Source organism: Bombus terrestris, chromosome 3 (genome assembly GCF_910591885.1).
Source record: "Bombus terrestris chromosome 3, iyBomTerr1.2, whole genome shotgun sequence".
In the NCBI taxonomy this organism is placed as follows: Eukaryota; Metazoa; Arthropoda; class Insecta; order Hymenoptera; family Apidae; genus Bombus; species Bombus terrestris.
In genome coordinates, this window is record NC_063271.1 from 813,011 (window position 1) to 830,486 (window position 17,476).

At 41.2% G+C, this 17,476-nt stretch overlaps 1 protein-coding gene across 17 annotated transcripts in view; it reads left to right on the plus strand.

The window, feature by feature from the left end:
• LOC100652225 (ras GTPase-activating protein raskol) overlaps nucleotides 1–17,476 on the plus strand; it is a 254,380-nt gene that overhangs the window by 161,629 nt on the left and 75,275 nt on the right. The window contains exons 1-2 of one of the 17 annotated variants that reach the window (XM_048404043.1): nucleotides 378–944; nucleotides 5,785–5,844. The exons of 15 other annotated variants lie outside the window; for them this stretch is intronic. In XM_048404043.1, the coding sequence (XP_048260000.1) occupies nucleotides 899–944; nucleotides 5,785–5,844 (106 nt within the window). In that variant the 5' untranslated portion in view covers nucleotides 378–898. Of the gene's footprint in view, nucleotides 1–377; nucleotides 945–5,784; nucleotides 5,845–17,476 lie in introns of those variants that run through there. One more of the 17 variants, XM_048404032.1, reaches the window with a different exon arrangement.

Genomic DNA, 17,476 nt, shown 5'->3' on the forward strand with positions numbered 1-17,476 from the left:
CTCGCTACGTTTAATCAATTTCAAATCGAACTCGTTTTTCGGACAAAGTCCCGCAAAAAAACGATATTAAATATTGTTAACGTTGGTGACGATATGCTGTAAAAGATCGCGAAACGTCGAAGCCACGATCTTAACGTTAATGAAACAGAAACGATCGTGAAGATTTATCGAGTTTCGAGTTGTGACCGACAAGAATTTTCTTGATCCGTGGCGGATTTATCGATGGTTAATTGGTCGTTGAATCGATCGGTCGCGTCGACGAGTGTCGCGAAATTGCCTAGGCTGTATGAACCGATCACTCTGTGCTCGAGGGATTCCTGTTCGCGTATCGAACGATCTTCGGTAGGATCGACGAGTTTAGCGTCGATCGCTACGAATCGATCGTACGCTTTCACGGAGTTTGGATAAAAGGTTTATCGAACCGTGAATAAAGTGGCCGTTTCATTCTCTCGTGGTTTACGACGTTCGGATAAAAGTTAGGCTCGCGATTACAATTTGTAAGTTATTGGACAGGAAAATCGTGCGTCGTGGAATCGTACATTTCGGAGGATATCGAAATTTCAAAAAATTGACGTTGAAACTTCGAAGCACAAAGTCATTTCTTATCGTTTGTAAACAGAAGAGGAGGAAAAATATCTCGAATAAAGATAAGAATTGCGGGCGATCGTTCAAGTGCATTAATAAAACACGTTAGAAGGATGTTCGTCGTTTCATCGTGTTCGTGCAAGATGTAACAAAGGACGAGGAGTAAGCGGAAAGCGATGCGACCGTGTCTGGAATAGCGGATTTGAGGCTTCTTCGATCGGCTAGATTTATTCGTGGATGATCTAATAATTGCTCAAGGTCGAGTCTGCTTGCACAGTTGCTGGTTAACTGGTAACCAGAGTGCGTCAGCAATATGAGAATCCGATACGTGCCACAGGATATTGGAAATTGTTACAAGCGTACGTTCTTTCCTATCTTCTTTTTTTCTATGCTCCTATCTAGTCCACGCTTTTTCCCTAGATAATATAGCTTGATGGGGGAAATTACACGTGGATCGCACGATAAAATATCTATATGCGTCGTAGAAACAATTTTGTGATACGAAATTTATATACGGAAAGTAGTCGAGAGATAGGTGATTTCTTATACCTACTTTCCTTATGAAAGTAAGCAAAATGTTGGTTCGAGTTTCTTAACCTACGTTCTTATATTTCTCAGCAAGATTTATCCGTTGCTCCCGATTTATTAATCGTCCCGTCAACTTGACCCTATCTTGTGCTTGTCGCTGCTTCGATCTTTAATCGCAATTGCGATTCTTGGATATCTTTTTCCTTGCTGAGTAACTTAATCGTCGCTTAATGGATTCGTACGATTCGTTACTAATTATGGATGTCAGACGCAGGACGCAATTTAAATCAAACTTGTTCCGATGTAGCGTAAAACCGAGTTTAGAGCAATCTCAAGCGCAAATTCCGATACTTATCGAGAGTTTTATCGAGCTGTGTCGCTGCAAATGTTTCCACGATATTGTTTACGGGCCTTTGAACGCGAATCGTGAATAGTCGAAATCGCATCGTCGCGCGAATTAATGGAAAAGCAATGGAGCAAGGATTTAAATTTCTCATTGGCTGTTGCTCGTTGACGCGAACGTAGGAACCAGGTATCGTTAAATATAAACCTATCTGCCAAACACGGTAGGAAAGCAGGCCGAGTATTTTAAATACCAAAGTAGGTATTTATTTTCGATGCTACGTGGCATTTGCATGGAATAAAAAAATGAGAGTGCGAAATCTTTCGGATTATTTTCACCTGAAAAACGTAATATCGCATAATGGATCGTAAATAAAATTATTATCAGTTGGCTGAAAGTTTTACCGATTTATCGCTCGAAAGAGAAATACCTTCTCGTTCTTTCGTATTTTTATTCCGCGACGTTTAGTAAATACGAATTTCATTTGTGCTCTGCGTTTATAATCAATATCGTTTACGCTCGAATCTTTCCCATTTCTTTCAACTTCGCATAAACGACAAAATATTTATTTATTTATACTACTGTCTCTACAAAAAGTCAGGCCATCAATTTCTCGGAAAAATTCGACTTTATTCGCGAAAAAAGACCACCGCGTTTCCACTCCTGAAATATCTTTTGGCGCATCATGCTACGAAGAAAAGAAGCTGGAGAGAAGAAGACGAGGAAAGAATGGTAAACATGGCAGGTCGAAGCGCGTCCGAAGTCTGAAGCATCGAAAGAGGCACTTGTGGTACAAAGTACGAATATTACTTCGATAGAATCTCTCACGGAGCAATTTCATCGATTCATTGACTGGCCAGGTCCTTTTGGTTCTCCTTTCTAATTATACCATCGCTTCACCAGCTGACCGTGAGCAGATAGGACCGTATTGTACCTGCTCCGCTGCTGAGAAACGAGATAAGAGATAGGGAAGGTAAGGGAGAAGAGAAAGGAAAAGAGAGTCTGAAAGAGAGAAGAGGAAACGAGGTAAATCGTTGGGTAGAAAGCCCTAGAAATTCGTTTCCATTCTCGAGGGGAATTAAGACAGGACAAACGTCGACATCGAATTATCCTCGACGCTCGGACTTTTTATCAGCTGTCCTCTGTTTCACGCAATAATAACGCTAATTGAATCGATCCCATTCCACTCCCTCTGTACCTACCGTTGCCCGTTTCTCCGTTTCTCCGTTTCTCCGTTTCTCCGTTTCTGCCTGCATATTTCTACCCAGAAATTCAGAGGCATTTGTTTCTAGTATGAATCCTAGTATGTACACGATCGAAACTAAGATTATTCGTTGTGGTAGCAAGTGCCGATCGGTTCGAGCAACGGTTAGAGGAACGGAATTTTCACATTAGATACTTTTTTCATTATTATACTTCTCTCGTTAGGTTGTCGCACGTTGTTTAACGTTACAACGGAATTTATTCGTTGTAGAATTATATTATTCAACGCGAACATTGTCACAGTTCGAAGCACGGTTGGTTTAGCCTCAATTTTTAATAGTAAGCTGTGCGCATAAACGATATTTTATCAAAGAAATTTTAATTAGTGGCAAGACTGCTTCGCCGATTTCGTCTTGGTGGCCATAACGTGACCTTAGTAATTCGATGTAACGATGTTACGTTAACTAATTAAGTATGATTATTAATTATTAAATTAAAATGAACGTGATATTATACGTGGTATTATTCGCTTTATATTGAAAAAAATACAGAGATGGGAGTGTACATGAATTTTCGCCGACGTGTATAAATTCCTCGATACAGTTCCTTGACATTTCGACGCGAATCTCTGGCTTTCACGAGCAATTCGAAACACGTGCTTCGCTTCCCGTTGTAGTAGATATCCTATGCAAGGCACGTCCGTACAATCGTTCGATAATAACACGATTGCTCCGGTCAGATGGGAACGAAAAGATGGTCGAACGAACGCGGCTTAAAATTCCATAATAGACCGCGCGAATAATTTCTTTGCGATTCGCTTCCGCTCAAACGAATTTCACTGGATCAGACACCTTCTTCGACGTGTCGCGAAATATCAAGTATGAATCATTTTACGACCAGATTCCAATTTTACGAGTGTTTTTTTTTTTACGTGGAAAGAGCTTTCAACGCGTAATAAGAAATGGAAAAGATAAGAAATGGAAAAATATAATATAAAATATCGTATGAAGAAAAAAATTCATTCTTGTTGTTCTATATACCTTTTTTTGTTTGGTAGCCAAAGACAACACCGTAATTGACTAAAAGAGAGTGAAAATTCTAATTGATTAGAGCTAAGAGGTTAATTAAATTCTTACCGGTCGAGTCGAGGTTTCAATTAAAAATCGTCCCTGCGGGCCGACTGACAAAAGTCTTCCTGAAAGTTCGGGAAAGCGGTTTTCACATGTACGATTTCTTTTATCACGCAGAGGAAATTAATTGGACGTGTGATCAATCATGACTAATAATCGGAAATCTCCAAAGGATGGAGCGTAATTGACGAGCCACGATCGTAAATCTCGTCTAAATCGACGCTTCGCTTGAATTTATAGATCCTTGTTATCGTTAATCCTTAGGGAAGGGACATAAAAATATTAATTCGTTATCCTGAAAGGCTATATAGCATATAACGAGCAACATTTCGATAATTTCCTTAATTAGGAACGAACTTGGTGCAAAGCTTTCGATTCGAAAGAGCGTTACTCGTCACACATCTGCTTATCAAAGGGAATTTCTAATGAAATCGCCGAGTCTTGATCGAATTTCCCATTCCGCGAATCAACTGTGAAATTTTCTGGCGTTCTCGCCGATAATTTCTCTGTTCAATTATCGAATTGCGCAGCGATCGCGAGTAAAATAAAAACAGGTGATTTTAGATGAATCGATTCGTGCGTAGCGAAGATAGTCGTGAGAAAAAGTTGTTTAGATTCGTTTTATTAAATTAGATCTTAGATCTTCCATCTCTTCTTTGCTCTCTTTTTGCTATTCTCCTGTCTACCACAGTATTTCCGTGAATATAAAATTGGAACGATATTATCAACAAAAGTTTCGATACGAACAGCCACGAAATCAAACAAAATGCATTCGAGTCCAAAATCGAGTATAAAAATATCGAGATGAAAAATATTTTCTCAACTTGACATTGCGATGCAACTGAACTTAACAAGTCGCGTTATTTTTTCGTTACAACGATCGATCTGATTTCAAAGGAGACTCTCTGAAAAGCAAAGTATTATAGCCGAACAATTAAGCGTTTTCCTGAGCATTTGTACGATGTTGCCATATTAGATTTTACACTTTCTCAGACCTGGACGAGTCTATAACCGCGATTGTAATATCGCAACTTCGGTATCTCTGTCACGAATACTATTGCGATAGAACGGGGTTGAAACGAAAATTAAATCTCGCGTAGTAGTTTGCTGCGAGCTGGTCAGAGAGAAAGTACATACGTAACTGAGAACGGATAAATCGATATCGAAGAAAGATTGAAATATAATTTTTCGATTTCATAGCGACTTTTAACGTTACCTGAAATGGTAAATAAACGATATTCTTTTTCTTTTTACGTTTCATTGCTCCGAAGCCCGTGACTCGCCGTTTGCAAAATCTTCTTTGCTTAGAAGTTGATTTCAGGTTATCTTCTATTATAAGAACATGTTAAATTTACAATTATAAATATAATGTAAGCGTAACGGCGATACGTTATTTTCTTATATTCAATTAGATTGGAACGTCGAAGAAACGAATAAATAGCACATCTCTGTAGCGAGTTTAGAGAGTGAGACATTGAATAGCAATGGAAAAGAGAAATTGAGTTTGCGAGTTTTATATCGTATCGACAAATATCCGAGAAACTTTGATACTCTGAAAATCCTTGCTATTAAAACGGATCGACTGCACGTGCGAAGTTTCTCATGTTGCATTGGTTGGCGCACCGGGAAGAGATTACCAGAACGGATCTCACGCAGTGCACTTAATCGGGTCGCAATTAATCCGGTTGCTTCCCCGTTGAGTACAGTTAGACAAAAATGTGGACGCGACGAGTGTCCTGGCGTTCGCGAGGAACTCTGGTGGCGAAGCGTTGCTGGTCGCGTTCGCCGCCGCTGCAGCGTCGCGAAACGCTGCAAGAATTGGAGCGTGCAGCGTGAATCTGTTCGGGTTGCGTCCATTAACGTCGTGCGTCGCACCGTGAAAAAGCCACGCGAGGAACGGTCCCGTGTAACCGAACCCATCGTATTCCGCTTCCTCCGAGTCGTCGTTCGTTGATGAACGTCGTTAACGTATACGTATCTTCTTTTCTTTTTCAGGTGAGTCTAAAGGAAAGTCCATACCTAAGAGTAGTCGACACGATTCTCGGAAAAGACGAGGTGAGTCGTAAGTGAGTCGAAGCTGAACGATAAATTTCGATCTTATTAAATCGTTAGACTTTCAGAGCGGCCGTTAAAACACTGGACGCGTTTAATCCGGTAAAAATATAAGTATACGGATTGGTGCAACGCGATCGTTCTTAGCTATATAAGGAGAACGATCGATAATTACATTTTTCTTGTTGGACGGTTAATACAAATCTCGGTGATCCTTCGGCGCGAAGAAACGCTATACTTTGAAAGCGTTATAACCGCTTCGGCTCTGTCATTGCGAGAGTAACGCGTTGGACGTAAGATGGTCGCGTCGTTGTTTCGTAAGATCGAAACCGTTATCGCTTCGTTGTCAGCGACGTTTCATCGTCACCGCGCTTATTTGGGCTCTCTAAAAGCGGCGGAAAACCTACGCCAAGGGGATAGGAACTCGACGATCGAGTCAAAGAACAATGAGGCTTGTTGAGCAAGGTGACGGTAATTTAACGAGTACAATAGCGCATACAAACTAACTGGAAAGAAATTGCGCTTTGTGTACGATTGATGGCGTCGCGAAGCGCCCGTCGGACCATAGTCGCGAAATTAATCGCTTATTTTCGAACAAGGTGGAAGAACGTGATATGCTTTTTTCTTTGGGAAAAGTATTTTCTTCTTTTAACCGCATTTAATTACATACCCGACAACCACAACTTTGAATAAACCTTCAAAGATATTTTCTTGTACGAACCTTACGCAAAACGTGCGTCGCGAAACGATAACTCGATGTACAATTCGTGCCGACGATCGTCTTATTAATAGGTATTGTTAGGTGCGCGTTGCCTTGCCAGAAAGAAATTAACCGCAAGGTTACGAACGCTGGAATGCCGTAGGCGCGAACCGAACAACAGGATTAACTAATTACACGAACAATTAAGCTAATTGGATTGAAAAGGCTGACACGAACGTCTCCGCCCTGAATGTCTTCGCCTCTTGTTTCTCGTTTAACGAATTCCAATGTTCCTTCCTTTCTCTTCGTTCGTTTTTCTTCGCAACACCTTTTTATCGTATCACGTAGAGCGTCTAAAAATTCATCGCTGTCAATGACTTTTACGTATCGTTCGGTATTCGCGAAAATATCTCTCAAATAATACGCCTGGTATTCGAAATAATTATTTATACCAACGAGCATCAAATTTATTTGTCATATAAGACTGTTTGTACCAAAAACGCTATTCCAATTCTGCTCTACTCTTTGGCTGTCGCCGTATATCCGAATATCATCTACCTGAAAATTGAATTTTAAAGAGCAAAGTGGTAGCCGAAACACGATTTTTTACTTTCCCACCGTTTCCAGGTAGCACGCCGTAAAAGTACGGCGGTAGTTTAATTATTCGCGGCGAGATTTTAAATAAGATTTCTTTTTCTCCTGGCTAATACTTTTTTTTTCATTCTGACTGACTAGAATTCTCGCGTTGATGAGATTATAAATGTTGTAGCAGCGTCGTTCGCCAACAGTCCTCCGTTCATGGGAACGAAGAGCGATACGAACGAAAGTTTTACGGGGAGGTCGAAAATTGGCATTATCTCTTTAGTCGGAGAAAATAGGTATCGTTGAGTGAAAAGTACGTGTACAGAGGAGGATTGGGTTCTAGTTATATCAACTAGAGTTAGACGACGTCAAACTGTCTGCAAGCGGGTTGTCGAACGAAAAAGTTGAACGAGTAAAGTTGTAGAAAACGACAGCTTGTTGTTTCGATTAAAACGAGAGAATGTGATTTATCGGCGAAACGCGCTATATTTGCGCGGTTTTACTTATCTTCGTACTAAAAATTGCAGGAATTAACGTATATCGAACGACCGAACGAAGTATTTTGTACAATTTATTTCAACGATTCAAAAATCGATCGATCGATCTTCTTTTGTCGCGTCTCATAAAAAAGTAGCAGTTTTTTTTTTTAGAAATTGTAGCAATTTGAGTAACGATAGCCAGTATTATGTACAGGATTGTACTGTATTATAAGGGATAACAAAATTATTAGCGTTAACGCGAATAATAAATGCTCCGGATCAACAACGTGAAATTATGTAATTGCGATTTCTTGCAGTTTAATAAAAATACGAAATTGAACAATTTACGTACATACGTATATAGAAAACTACAAGTTCAACTACAGTTGCAGTTGCAAGTTGCGAGAGTACAGAAAATAACGTTACCGTTAGTTGTCGCTACGGTCGGTACATTGAAGCGTATTTTTCCGCTATTACCGACGCTCGGTCAATTAGTACGACTTCTTTACGCACGACGCCCTTTGATCGACTCTCTGGCTTGGTATCCCATTATGTATATCTACTTGTCGATAAAAAATCTATCCTACGTTGTACCAAGTTCGGTCTGCTTCGATTTAACGCACCATTGCGGAGAAGAAATTGGATAGAAGATCGCGTGAAAGATTTTTAAACACGCTTGTACGTATTATACGGGACGCAGAGTCCCGTTTAATTAAAATTTCGATGTTACGCCTCTAAACTACTGTGAAAAGAGCAAGAGATTGTAATATAAATCACGCAGACCCTATTACGTATTTCGTATAACGATAAAACGATTATATTTTTGATCGAATGATGTTTCGTATGAATATTTTGAATAAATACGCGTATCTCGTGCGTACTAGAAATATCGTTAAAATGTTTTGAATATATAATCGTTGATCCGATTTGTATATATTTCGATAAAAATGCAACAAAGATAGAGGATAAATTTATTTGATGGATTTTAGTATGAAATGGAAGGTCGAAGCCAGTATCAACATCACGGACATGATTCGTACGTAACTTGCACGCTTATGTATGTATGTGCCGAGAAGCGCATGAACGACCATTAATGGTCACACACCCCCTACAAGGTGGAGTAGAAGATCATGGTCGATCGTATAAGGCGTTCCATTCGTCGGATCGTTGACCGTGCAAGGTGATACCGTATTGTTCACCTACGGTCCTCTCTTCTTGCGCAAGCAAATCAATTTCCACTCAAAGACTACTTAACCTCTTTTACTCCTGTTCGTAAAACGTCGCCTCTTCTACTTTCCACGTTCTACGGCCACACGATGCTTTCTAACGCGTCAAAGGTATCGCGTGACTTTCGTGGAAAGTCATTTTCCACCACGTATATGGCGATATCGCTGCTAATTAAAAACCTGCCTTTATGCTATGATCCCAGATGAGCTCGTCGTAACTTTTATCGTAATTTACGTCTTGGTTCGTTAACTTTGTATCGAGTTGACGTAGTACGGTAAAAGTTATCTCTAATTTCGATAAGCTCGTAAACTAACTTGTTTTATGAATTGCTAAAAAGAAGTTTAAATTCGGAATACGATATAAAGATCTCTTTCTCCTCTCGTCGTTAGCCTTAATGTATTTTATTTGAATTCGTTTTATTTCGTATTAAGAAATAAGAGGGAGTTTAAAAAACCGAAAATAATACAGCTTTCGAATAATCTGAATATTATTTTCATTTCGCTTCGTATACGTTTTGCATAGTACTCGCTGTACTTTTAAATATGGAGAGCGATCTCTCCGAATATGCGAGTCGCGCTTCGTTACGACCGTATCGTACTTGTATCTTTGTATGGGTGAATTTCATTTTCACTTTGTTCGATTAAACGTAGTCTCATCACGCGTTAAGCATATATTTGCACATTATCTTTTACGATAATAATCTGTATTATTTTGCGAATGAATTCTTTCGAAATGCTACTTTCACCGTCAAAAGTTACGTACCTGCGTACCAACCGCGTTAATTCGTAACTTTACCAGATTCCAATCTGGTAATCGGTGTTAATAATTTGTATCGCGTTATCATACTCCGTAAAAAAAATTAAGATAAACTAGGAATAAACTAAAAATAATAAAGAACGGACAAATCCTTTAGCCGAGAGTTAAATTTATCGATTTATCGAAAATGGAGGGAAGAAGATCGTTGCACGAACCGTTGCTGCGCCGACGACGATTCAGCGGAGAATCGTGAATCATAAAAGACCAGACGGATCTAATCCAGGTATTAATTTACAGACGCGATGTCGAAGGTCTTTCGACGGTACGAAAGTGACGAGGGGATGCAAGAATCGCATTTCCAAGTTCGGTTCGTGCAAACCAAACGGAAAATTTTAATTTCTGTCTCGAGGCTACTCCGTCCGGTACCCGTTGCCACGTCGCTTTCACACCACTCGCGTCTCTCCCTTTCAAATTTCACTCCTTTCCCACGTCCGTTCGCTACGCGTTACCCAACCATTCTTCGAATTTCGCTAAACGCGCTTTCTTCGAAGCTATTAGACGTTTTCGTCGCAGTTTTTCTCGTTATGATCGTTCTCGCTAAAATCGGAATAACGATCGGTCGTTTTTATACGATCGCCCGTAATTCTCTGTTCTATTCCAAGCTTCCAAAGTCGTTCGATCCACGATTCTGATTTACGTAAGTTATGGAATACTTTCGCGACTCGCTGAAAAATGTCGTAAAATTCCTGGTCATTCGTTCTTACCTGTTAATTCGTTCCGACGTTGCAACTCGAGCAGCTCCGGTCGCATCGTAACTCGCCACCGTAGTCGTGCGTCTCTGTGGTCGTTGTTTAGTCACGTATACGTTCTCCGTGTTGCATCGTTTCGCCGGACTCTCTCTCCGCTTCTTTTCCTTCTCGTTCTTCCTCCGGCTGGATCGCCGATCCCGTGCCTCGTTTCCACCCATCCGCTGCTACATGCTACGTAGCGTTAAATTTCGACTGCCTCGTGTTCCACCGCAAAAAGCGATCGGTAACGGTTACACGTGTCTTAAATTACACAAACAGTTACGTTAGCGAAATTGTTGCACGCACGATACGTAAGTGCGACAACGTTTGTACGCCGCCCTGTGATAAAAACGCCTCCGCGTCGAAATCCATCGGTATAACGCGCGAAAGGTATTTGTTTTTAATATCCTCCGTTAAAACATCGTCCACTATCGAACCGATCCTCTTTTGCCTTTCATGCCTGTCGTACGTCTCGTGCGACGTCTATCGATGGAGTATTTTTTATAATGCGAACGAGCAAACAACAATGAGGTAAATATAAATACCCGATAAAAGGGAGCGATAGTCGCAATAGTACGAAAGAAAAGAGGAAAATGGATCGAAAGTGAACCGTCTGATCGAGTTAAAATAACAACAGATATATCAATATCCAACAAATAAAAATATACAGGCATGTAACTTTGACGATCTTATAAAAAGGGTTTTATCTTCCGACTGTCTTATTGCACGACGGTTCATCCTTTTCTTCGTTATCTGTCCTCCGCTTCCAACGTACTCCGATGCCGCCGCCCTTCGTCTTTCGTAGACTTTTCTATTACTTGGAATGCCTCTACGCTCTCCCGTTCTCTCGTATCTGCATCTGTCTTTTGTCTCGTTCTCTCTCGAATTCCTCGAGCTTTCACCGAACTCTGCCGTGCTTCGTCTCTATTTCGTCGCTTTACTACTCCCTTCCTGTTCGCTTGCTTCGACACGAAGAATCGTTCGTTTTAAATTCACGTCCACCCTGTCGTTTGTACGCTCCAAGCACGAACAGTCGCGATACGATCGTGTTTTTCGTTGGAAAAAGGGACAGGGAAAAAGGGAAATCCTTGGTATAGGTCCAAAATAGGTACTTTAGGAATACTCTTTGACGGTGTTGGATTTTTCTTGTCGTACCACGCGTGCACTTTTCGTTTATTCTCCAAAGATGATTTCAAATTCCTTCAAACCATCCAATATTTTGGATAATTTGACGACGTTTAACTGAATTTTCCACTTTGTTTTGTACTTTTCCATCGATCAGGATCGCTCGCCTCGATTCAGAAAATATTTCTCTCTGTCCTCGTTTTGGACACTAACCCGATGGATCAGCGATTGGTCGATGCACGTACGCCTATTTCGAAATCGATGTTTCTCGAAAGACGAACAAGTTTCGACGGAAAGTCGAACGAAAAGGTATCGCTTGGAATGGAACAAAGTGCTTGGCGTTCTTATTCGGATGCCGTCGTCGCGATGCAAATGCTAGATGCAAATGGCTATGGGAAGGGAAGGGGGACGGAAGTGGTTCGCTCACGGGTACGGATCACGCTCCGTTATTTCCTGGCAGACACGAGTCGATTCGGCGACCCTGTGCACTGTGCACAGTGCACGCGCGTTCCTTTTAATCCACGAAACCGAACCACCGGGGTGAGCTGTTTTTAAAACTGGCATGGCGACGCAACGCGTTCCTTGGTTCTGATGGCGGAGCACGACGATTAGATATCGACGGATATATATACGTACGCATCGAGTTGAGGGGTGTGTTGCGCGTTTTTTCGAGAATCGATCGCTCTCGTGACACTTTGTTTCGTTTTTTACGATCGTTGTCGGAAAGATTCTTCCGACTTTAACGGAAGATTTACCGATATTTTTGGAATAGCGGTATCTAAAAACGATAAATCGTCGCATCGACGAATCCAGTACATTTGCTCGTGAAAAGGGATGCGCTGCTATCGAATTGTTCGGCGATCTAAACGTATAGTCTACCGACTCCGCGGGAAGATAAAAAGTACTGTTTCCAATGATTAACGCGCGATTAATTAACGAATCGATCAATCGATAGGTTTTCTACTCAAAATAATGGCTTCGTAGCAGTGCCCTAATTAAGACTCTGCTAAGTTACAGCGAACAGTTAATTTCCTTTGAGAGCAGCTTACAAAATCTTACCACTTGAGATAGCCAAGCATTTTTCCCTCTCCAGTGTAATATATCAAAAATAAGTTGGGATAATTCTCAGTACCACGAGATAATTGTTACACGTTGTATATTTTTAGCGCGTTTCTTACAATATAACTGTAATTTTGTTTATCGTTTTCTATTTATTAGCATCAAGTTCGTTGCTAATCAGACCGGAAAACGAAGAACGATATGTATACGTAGTTCTGGAGTATATTTGCGCGACGTGCCTCTTAAAAAGCCCTTCTAGCGGAGGTCTGGGTAATTTTTTTCTTACCATTAACTCGAGAAGGAATCTAGACTCGATTTACGGTTGCCTTTCAGGCAGAAATTCAAGGTATTTCGGTATCCTGTATCGCTTGTGCCGGAAATAAAACAGTATTCTTAGCGGCCGAGTCGTGAATATGTACCGCAGCTTCCGGTACACACGTTCGGTTCATTTGTTTCTTTTAATAACGAGATTTCAACGTGGAAAGAATCACAAAACGCGAATAGCCACAAATGACTCGAGCCACGTCGCATACGAATTAGGCGAAACCTTAACACGAACGTTCATTCGATCGTAAATATCCAGTGGCTTTTGTTTTCTTTAACTCGATACTCCACGTGCACACGTTTTCACAGAAAATTCGTTATTTTCCACCGTTTATAGGAAAGGGAATGACACATGTTTTCGGTATGCTGGGAAATGGCAATCGCTGTGCGTTTAAGGGCAAATATTTATCTATTTCGTCTTATCGTTGGAATTTCGTTGGATGGACGATATCGAGTACGTTTGTCGATAAATTCAGTCCGTTCTTTAGCGAAATCGATTCTGCTTTTACCTGTTCCTTCGTAGACGTGGCTTCAGTTTTTCCGGAGTTTTTTTTCTCAGTTTTCATCTTTTCACGCTTTTCTCTCAGTTTCTTTTGTTCCTCCTCGAGAATCGCGAACCATTGCTCCTTTGATCCACAAAATGAAATAGGTGGTATCGTATCCAAGTATTCATAGTAGGTATCCCACTTGTTCATGAAATACTCCGCCATGTCGCACTTGGGCCAGGGTTTCGCTTTACACGAAGAACCTTTCACGGATAATTAGTTTTCGATAATGTTGGAATATAAGATTTTTGAAATTAGTGTGTATTTCAGAATTCTATAAAATACGTAATAGGAAATGTACTAGCTTGCGTAGAAAGGAGTTGCTTGGTCGATCAGTTCAAGGAAGCTGGATTCGTTTAAGAATGTACGTACATATATACGAAGGAATCGCCTTCCGTATTGTCTGAATCGTCTGGTGCACGGCTGTCTAACTTCGGTCCCCGTTTAAAAAAAAACCGCAATTTAAAATGACGCTCCTCGTAATGGATTTACAATTTGTAATTTATAATTTGTACGATTTTATAATGGTTTTATAATTTTTCACTCGCCGCGAATTCACGATAACTATCGCTCCGAGTTTGCTCCCTGTTGCACCAGGCGAAAAGTCGTATTTTCAACTAGAAATACGCGCGATATAAAAGTTTCTTCGTCGTTATACAAACTAATTTCAGTAAAAAGTTTCTTTCCTTTCTTTTTTCTTTTTGAGAAAATAAGTATATTTGTTTATCGTAAATTATTTACCACCGCAGGGAGTACGCGGACAATCGTGTTGCAGCCCGTTCCGATGATAGCAATCGCAATCTATGTAAACTACTCCTGCGCACAGTTCCCGAGATTTAATTTTTTTCAAACGGATCTTCTTCGACGGTTTTTCCAACAATTTCTTCGACTTTGAATCTCCATTTTTTGACCGTGGGTTTGCGCGCTGAACTTGCTGAGACTTTTCAACGTTCTCCGCCTAGAAAACATCTCGTACTTAATCCTTCGTCGCATTAAAATCCGCTGTTCGTTATGATTTCCCGTTCGAATATTACAAGTTTATGATTAAACAAGTAGATTCGTTTAACTAAATGTTCGTTTAATTGGCTATCGCGTAAAAGTTTGAAAATGGGATTCTAGCAATTTCTCAGCGATAAATTCAAATTAGCGGTTTGACGTCGGTATGCTGCCGCGTGCGTGTAGTCTCACCTGCCGCACAATTTTGCAAGGTAAATATGTAAATGGAAAACGCGGCAACGCTTGGAAAAATAAAAAACGTCGTTTCACGTCTGCCGTCGGCAACGCTTGAAAAACACAAGACGTCGATTCACGTCTCCCGACGTCCTCGGCTCTGTTACGTATGGATAATGAATTTCATAATACTCGTTATTATTATTTTCAACCTCGCTGTAACGAATAAGACGAATAATATCTCGCATATTCGACGCTAAGTATTTCTGAAATACTCTTAAATCCATCCAAATTCTCAACTTTCCTCGAAAATCTACGCTACGGTATCTACGCTATAAGGATATATTAATGAACAAGCTTTACACAATTTTTCGTTAGAAACAATTTTATTAAACGAGTTGCACCGTAAATTACAATTTCACTTGCAAAGCGGCTACGTTTTTTCAACGGTTACTGACACTTATATATCGTACAGACGCGACCAAGACGTGCCCGAACATCTTTTAGGGAAAAATATCGAAAAGGAATACGAGTCGACCCTGGTTATTCCTTCGAGTTCATCGAAGGCCGACGAAATAAAACCAAGCTGTGTGGTTTCGTTGGTTTGTGGTTAGTTGGAACACGCATCGATTCGTTCCAAACATTGCATCTCTTTCCTTTTTAATTCGAGCACGATGTTTGGAACAGGCAAAGTGCACTGATCCTGAAGACCGTTCCTCTTTGAACGACATGCTTCGTAGCGAATCAGTATATTCGGAGGCATATATTCCCTATACCGAGTCAGCAATTCCTCTGACGTAATTCGAGGAACACCCTTCGGCTTTGTACAATCCTCTGTATCGCTTTCAGCTGCTCTATCCTTCGTTTTGTCCACAACTGTACACGGTACCAAAAGATATTTCTGCGTTTTAACGTCGGTAGAGTCGGTCTGCGATTCTGGATGTTGCTGAAGCGTACTGGAACACGATTTTGATCTATCCGTAGACTCGTGCTTACGATCAGCAGCGACAGCGTTGGTACGAGGTTTTCGACAATTTGGCTCGAACGAATTTGAACACGACTTAGGTCTGGGTGTTGGCTGACAGCAATAAGCAGGACAAACTTGTCTTCTCGGCTCCCGTTTCGAGGTATTTGGTTTATCGACTCGAAAGGAATCAAGGCCGTTTCTACGTTTCACTGCCGGCAAATCGCGCTTAATATCGGTAACGCGTTTCTCTTTCGGTTGCTTCGTGCTTGGACAAGTAGCCGCGTAGTTCAATGGCGAACACTGGAATTTTGAAGCAGGTTCTTCGAAGCCTTTGGTCTGAAAACGATCTTCTTTGTCGACAGTATCGGCTGATCGTTGGATTATCCTAGCAGTCGGTCCTTCCTCGCAGGCTTTAGATTCCATGTAACCGTAATAATCTTCACCCCGTGGAAAAGTGATCATTCGTGTTTCCGGTCCACGCTCGTCGATCTTCGTTTCGAGAATACCGTGTGAACACGGTCCCGATTTCTCCGGTGGGCAGATAAAACCCACAGCCGTGGGCCGGTCGCTATCTCGAGGCACACGCGTCTCGAAACACCTTTTCGCTCCAATGTCCTTGTCGTTTTTCAAGCATTTGGTGATTCTAGCTGTCGCCTGTTTCTTAGACGCGGTACAACCGAAGAACGTCACAGGTGCGTCACGCTCTTCCACGTTACAACGGGTGTCTGCCTCTTCGATCGTTGGGCCGTACGCGACTTTGGAATACGGTTTGTCCGGATGTTTATCGCCTTTTTTGATGTGTAATGTCGTTATCTTATCGGAGCCATTCGAGGACAGATTTTCTGTGGGAACCAAGACGGCTCTAGCGACTGGTCCCTCTGAACATTCGCGGGATTCCAGGCAAAAGGTCATAGGACGTTTCGCTATTGGACACGATTCGTTAGATGTCGTTGAATCTTCTCGAGGGTAAGACGCGATCCTGGAAGAGAAGTTGGTTTACTCGAAGCGAACGAATGTGTAGAACAAGTTTCGAGTTTAATTTTCCTTTTGACAAAGTTGCAACGATATAGGAAATTACGTTACTCGAGTTGGCTTCTCTAAAAATGTATGTATTTTTGAGACAGTTGTTGTTCGCAGAGGTTCTAGTATTAGAGGTTCTAGTAAGATTATGGTAATAAATTCGTTGGTGGAGAATCGTAGATGGTAATTAATTACAGCTCATAGTACGTTGCGTCCTTCCTACCTGGCCGATGGTCCAAATTTTGTCGCTTTCGTCTCGACGAGCAAATTTATCTTCTGGGTGGCTGTGCACCGATCCCCGGGGATTTGGACAATATGCGCCACAGGTTGATCACCTTCGAAACGACACTCCAGCAACGTAGATCCTGGTGGATAGCGCGGACAGCAGGTGGGTAGCGTGATTGCTGGATGTTGAACGTCACGACGCTGTAGGAATCGAATTACATACAGCTCGTATTGTCCACTCGTCGTTGCCACTTTCTTTTTTTCTGGTTGCCTTTCGCGAACCATCTTCCACGTTTTTGTCCGAGCCGAGTTACGCTCTCTAAATAGCTCGCGCCAAGCTATTTTCGTACGCAATTTGATAGTTTTCGGCAAATGAACGCGTTGTACGTTTAATGATCGGATTGTTTTGACTCGATTGTTATAACGATATAGTCATATTCGTTCGATTCTCCAAACCTTCACCTTTTTACGACTGTAAAAGTAACGAAACTCGTACTACGCGAGTTGCGCTAAAATTTCACTACGGATTTTGCATCATACATCCGTCAAGTGTCGATGATTTTTTAAAAAATTGATTTGTCATAGACTTATCACACCGATTCTTCCGCTTTTGTTCGGTGTTGTTGGATCATAGATAACGCGTAATGTAATTTCGCTTATGTACTTTC